This window comes from Nothoprocta perdicaria, unplaced genomic scaffold, assembly GCF_003342845.1.
Source record: "Nothoprocta perdicaria isolate Ctin4 unplaced genomic scaffold, notPer1 scaffold_596, whole genome shotgun sequence".
Classification (NCBI taxonomy): Eukaryota; Metazoa; Chordata; class Aves; order Tinamiformes; family Tinamidae; genus Nothoprocta; species Nothoprocta perdicaria.
The window spans coordinates 49,138-51,665 of NW_020455861.1; the positions used below are offsets into that span (position 1 = coordinate 49,138).

The 2,528-nt window shown below is 74.3% G+C and overlaps 2 protein-coding genes across 2 annotated transcripts in view; one reads left to right on the plus strand and one right to left on the minus strand.

The window, feature by feature from the left end:
* Positions 1-365: 365 nt before the first annotated feature.
* Positions 366-2,242, plus strand: LOC112955774 (zinc transporter 3-like; the record flags this gene model as incomplete). The annotated part of the gene is made up of 6 exons (XM_026049139.1): positions 366-379; positions 747-844; positions 1,272-1,418; positions 1,490-1,643; positions 1,870-2,053; positions 2,138-2,242. Coding segments are annotated over exons 1-6 (702 nt in total), but the record flags the coding sequence as incomplete, so codon positions are not given.
* A 122-nt stretch (positions 2,243-2,364) lies between these two features.
* GTF3C2 (general transcription factor IIIC subunit 2) overlaps positions 2,365-2,528 on the minus strand; it is a gene marked incomplete at its 5' end in the record, with an annotated part of 6,436 nt that continues 6,272 nt past the window's right edge. Inside the window, one exon of the mRNA XM_026049141.1 lies at positions 2,365-2,393. Coding sequence (XP_025904926.1) covers positions 2,365-2,393 — 29 coding nt within the window. The remainder of the gene's footprint in view (positions 2,394-2,528) is intronic.

Genomic DNA, 2,528 nt, shown 5'->3' on the forward strand with positions numbered 1-2,528 from the left:
CACCGGCACTCCCGGGCCCGCCGCCGCGCGGTCTCGGTTCAGCGCCCAGCGCGGAGGCGGCGGCGGCTGCGGCCGTGTGGGGAGCGGGACGGGGACGGGACCCGCCGCTGCTGGGAGCGGGGCGCGCGGGGCCGTCGGCAGCGCCGGTTCGTGACCAGACTGACACCGGCGCGGACCCCGCTCCGGGGCTGCGGTCGCGTGGGCCGAGCGGCGAGGGAAGCGCAGGGGCCGGAGCGGGGCGCAGCGGCCCGGGGCGCCGGGAGAGGATCCCCCGGGGCCGCCGCCGGGTGCCGGCGCTGCGGGAAGGGGGTAGCAGCAGCGCCGGGACTCGGAGACGGGGGCACCGGGAGCTCCGGGGCTGCGGGATGGGACTCCGATAGTGCCGAGGCTGGGGGGTGAGGGCTCCGATAGTGCCGGAGCTGCGGGAAGGGGGCTCTGGGAGTCCCGGGGCTGCGGGATGAGGGCTCCGGTAGCACCGGGACTGTGGAACGGGGGCTCCGGTAGCACCGGGGCTGTGGRATGGGGGCACCGAGAGCTCYGTCGCTCCGGGATGAGGGCTCCAGTAGCACCGGGGCTGCGGGACAGGGCTCCGGTAGCACCGGGGCTGCCATCCGCTCCCCCCGCAGCCTCTTCGCTGGCGACCAGGGCGCTCCGGCAGCGCCGCCGCCCGGGTGGGACACGAAGCCCGCGACCCCCGGGCTGGAGCTGCAGCCCGAGGCGGCCCCGGGCCCGCGCTGCCGCTGCAGCCCCGCACAGCCCAGCCCCGGCGGGAGGCTCCGGGCGCGGCGGCAGCTCCGAGTCGCCTGCACCATCTGCTGCGTCTTCATGGTCGGGGAGGTGATAGGTACCAGGCTGGGGCTGCAGCGGGACACGGGTGCCACCGGAGGGCTGGGGCCTCAACGGGACGGGTGCTGGGTTAATGGGGCTGCAATGAGACAGGAATTGGGGTGCTGGGGTTGCAGAGGGAGCTGGGCCACAGTGGGATGGGTGCTGGGGTGATGGGGCTGCAGTGGGGCAGGACCTGGGGTGCTGGGGTTGCAGAGGGAGCTGGGCCACAGTGGGATGGGTGCTGGGGTGATGGGGCTGCAGTAGGAGGGGTGACATATTCTGAGGATACAGCACAATGCACACTGGGSTGAAGGGGMTGCAGTGGGATAGGTGGTGGTGCTGGCACCCACGGGTGGTTGATGGGCTGAAGGGGATGCAGTRGGATGGGTGCCRGGGCTGTGGTGGACCGGGCTGGTCAGGGTGGCAGCGCCGGGGCTCCGCAGGCGGCTACCTGGCGCACAGCCTGGCCATCATGACGGACGCGGCGCATCTGCTGGCCGACGTGGGCAGCATGGCCGTGAGCCTCTTCTCGCTCTGGGTCTCCGCCCGGCCGCCCACCAGGACCATGAGCTTCGGCTGGCACCGTGCGGGTGAGGGGGGATCAGCGGGGGGCAGCGCGGGGGGCAGCGCAGCCAGCAGGCACCGATGCCGCTGCCCACAGAGACGCTGGGCGCGCTGGCCTCCGTGCTCTCCATCTGGCTGGTGACGGCGGCGCTCGTCTACCTGGCGGCTGCCCGCATCCTCAGCGGCGACTACGAGATCGAGGCGCGGGCCATGCTGGCCACGTCCGCCGGCGCCGTGGCCGTCAACCTGCTGTAGGTGCCCCGGCCACTGCGGCCCCCGGTCCCGGGCACCCTGCGTGTCCTTCGGCCCGGCCCCACACACTTGTTGCAGCCCCACACACGTGTGTCCCCCAGCCCTGTTTTACCCACGCCCACGGCGCTGCCCCAACCCCACGTGCCCCATGCAGGATCGGGTTCCCTCCCCGTCCATGGTGCCGCTGCACCCCGTGCGCGGTGCCAGGCTGCCCGCTCTCCCCAGCATGGCCTACGTGCTGCGCCAGCCTGGCCACGGCCATGGCCCCGGCTACGAGCGGCTGGAGGGCGGCGCGCCGGGCCAGGCGCTGCCCGGCAGCACCAGCGTCCGCGCCGCCTTCGTGCACGTCGTGGGCGACCTGCTGCAGAGCGTCGGCGTCCTCGTGGCCGCCACCGTCATCTACTTCAAGGTGGGCGCGCGGGCGGCCGCGGGCTGTGCAGCAGCGCCGCGGGGCCAGCCCTGGGCTGACCCATGGCGCCGGCCCGGCCCGCAGCCCCAGTGCAAGATCGCGGACCCCATCAGCACCCTGCTCTTCTCCCTCTTCGTGCTGGGCTCCACCGCGGCCATCCTGCGGGACGTCTTCCGTGTGCTCATGGAAGGTGCGGGGCCGGGGTGGTCGTGGGGCCAGGGTGGCCATGGGGCCGGGGCAACCATGGGTCTGGGGGCTCAGCCGTGGGGCCGGGGTGGCCATGGGGCCGGGGCAGCCATGGGTCTGGGGGCTCAGCCGTGGGGCCAGGGTGGCCATGGGGCTGGGGCAGCCATGGGTCTGGGGGCTCAGCCGTGGGGCCAGGGTGGCCATGGGGCTGGGGCAGCCATGGGTCTGGGGGCTCAGCCGTGGGGCTGGGGTGGCCATGGGGCTGGGGCAGCCATGGGTCTGGGGGCTC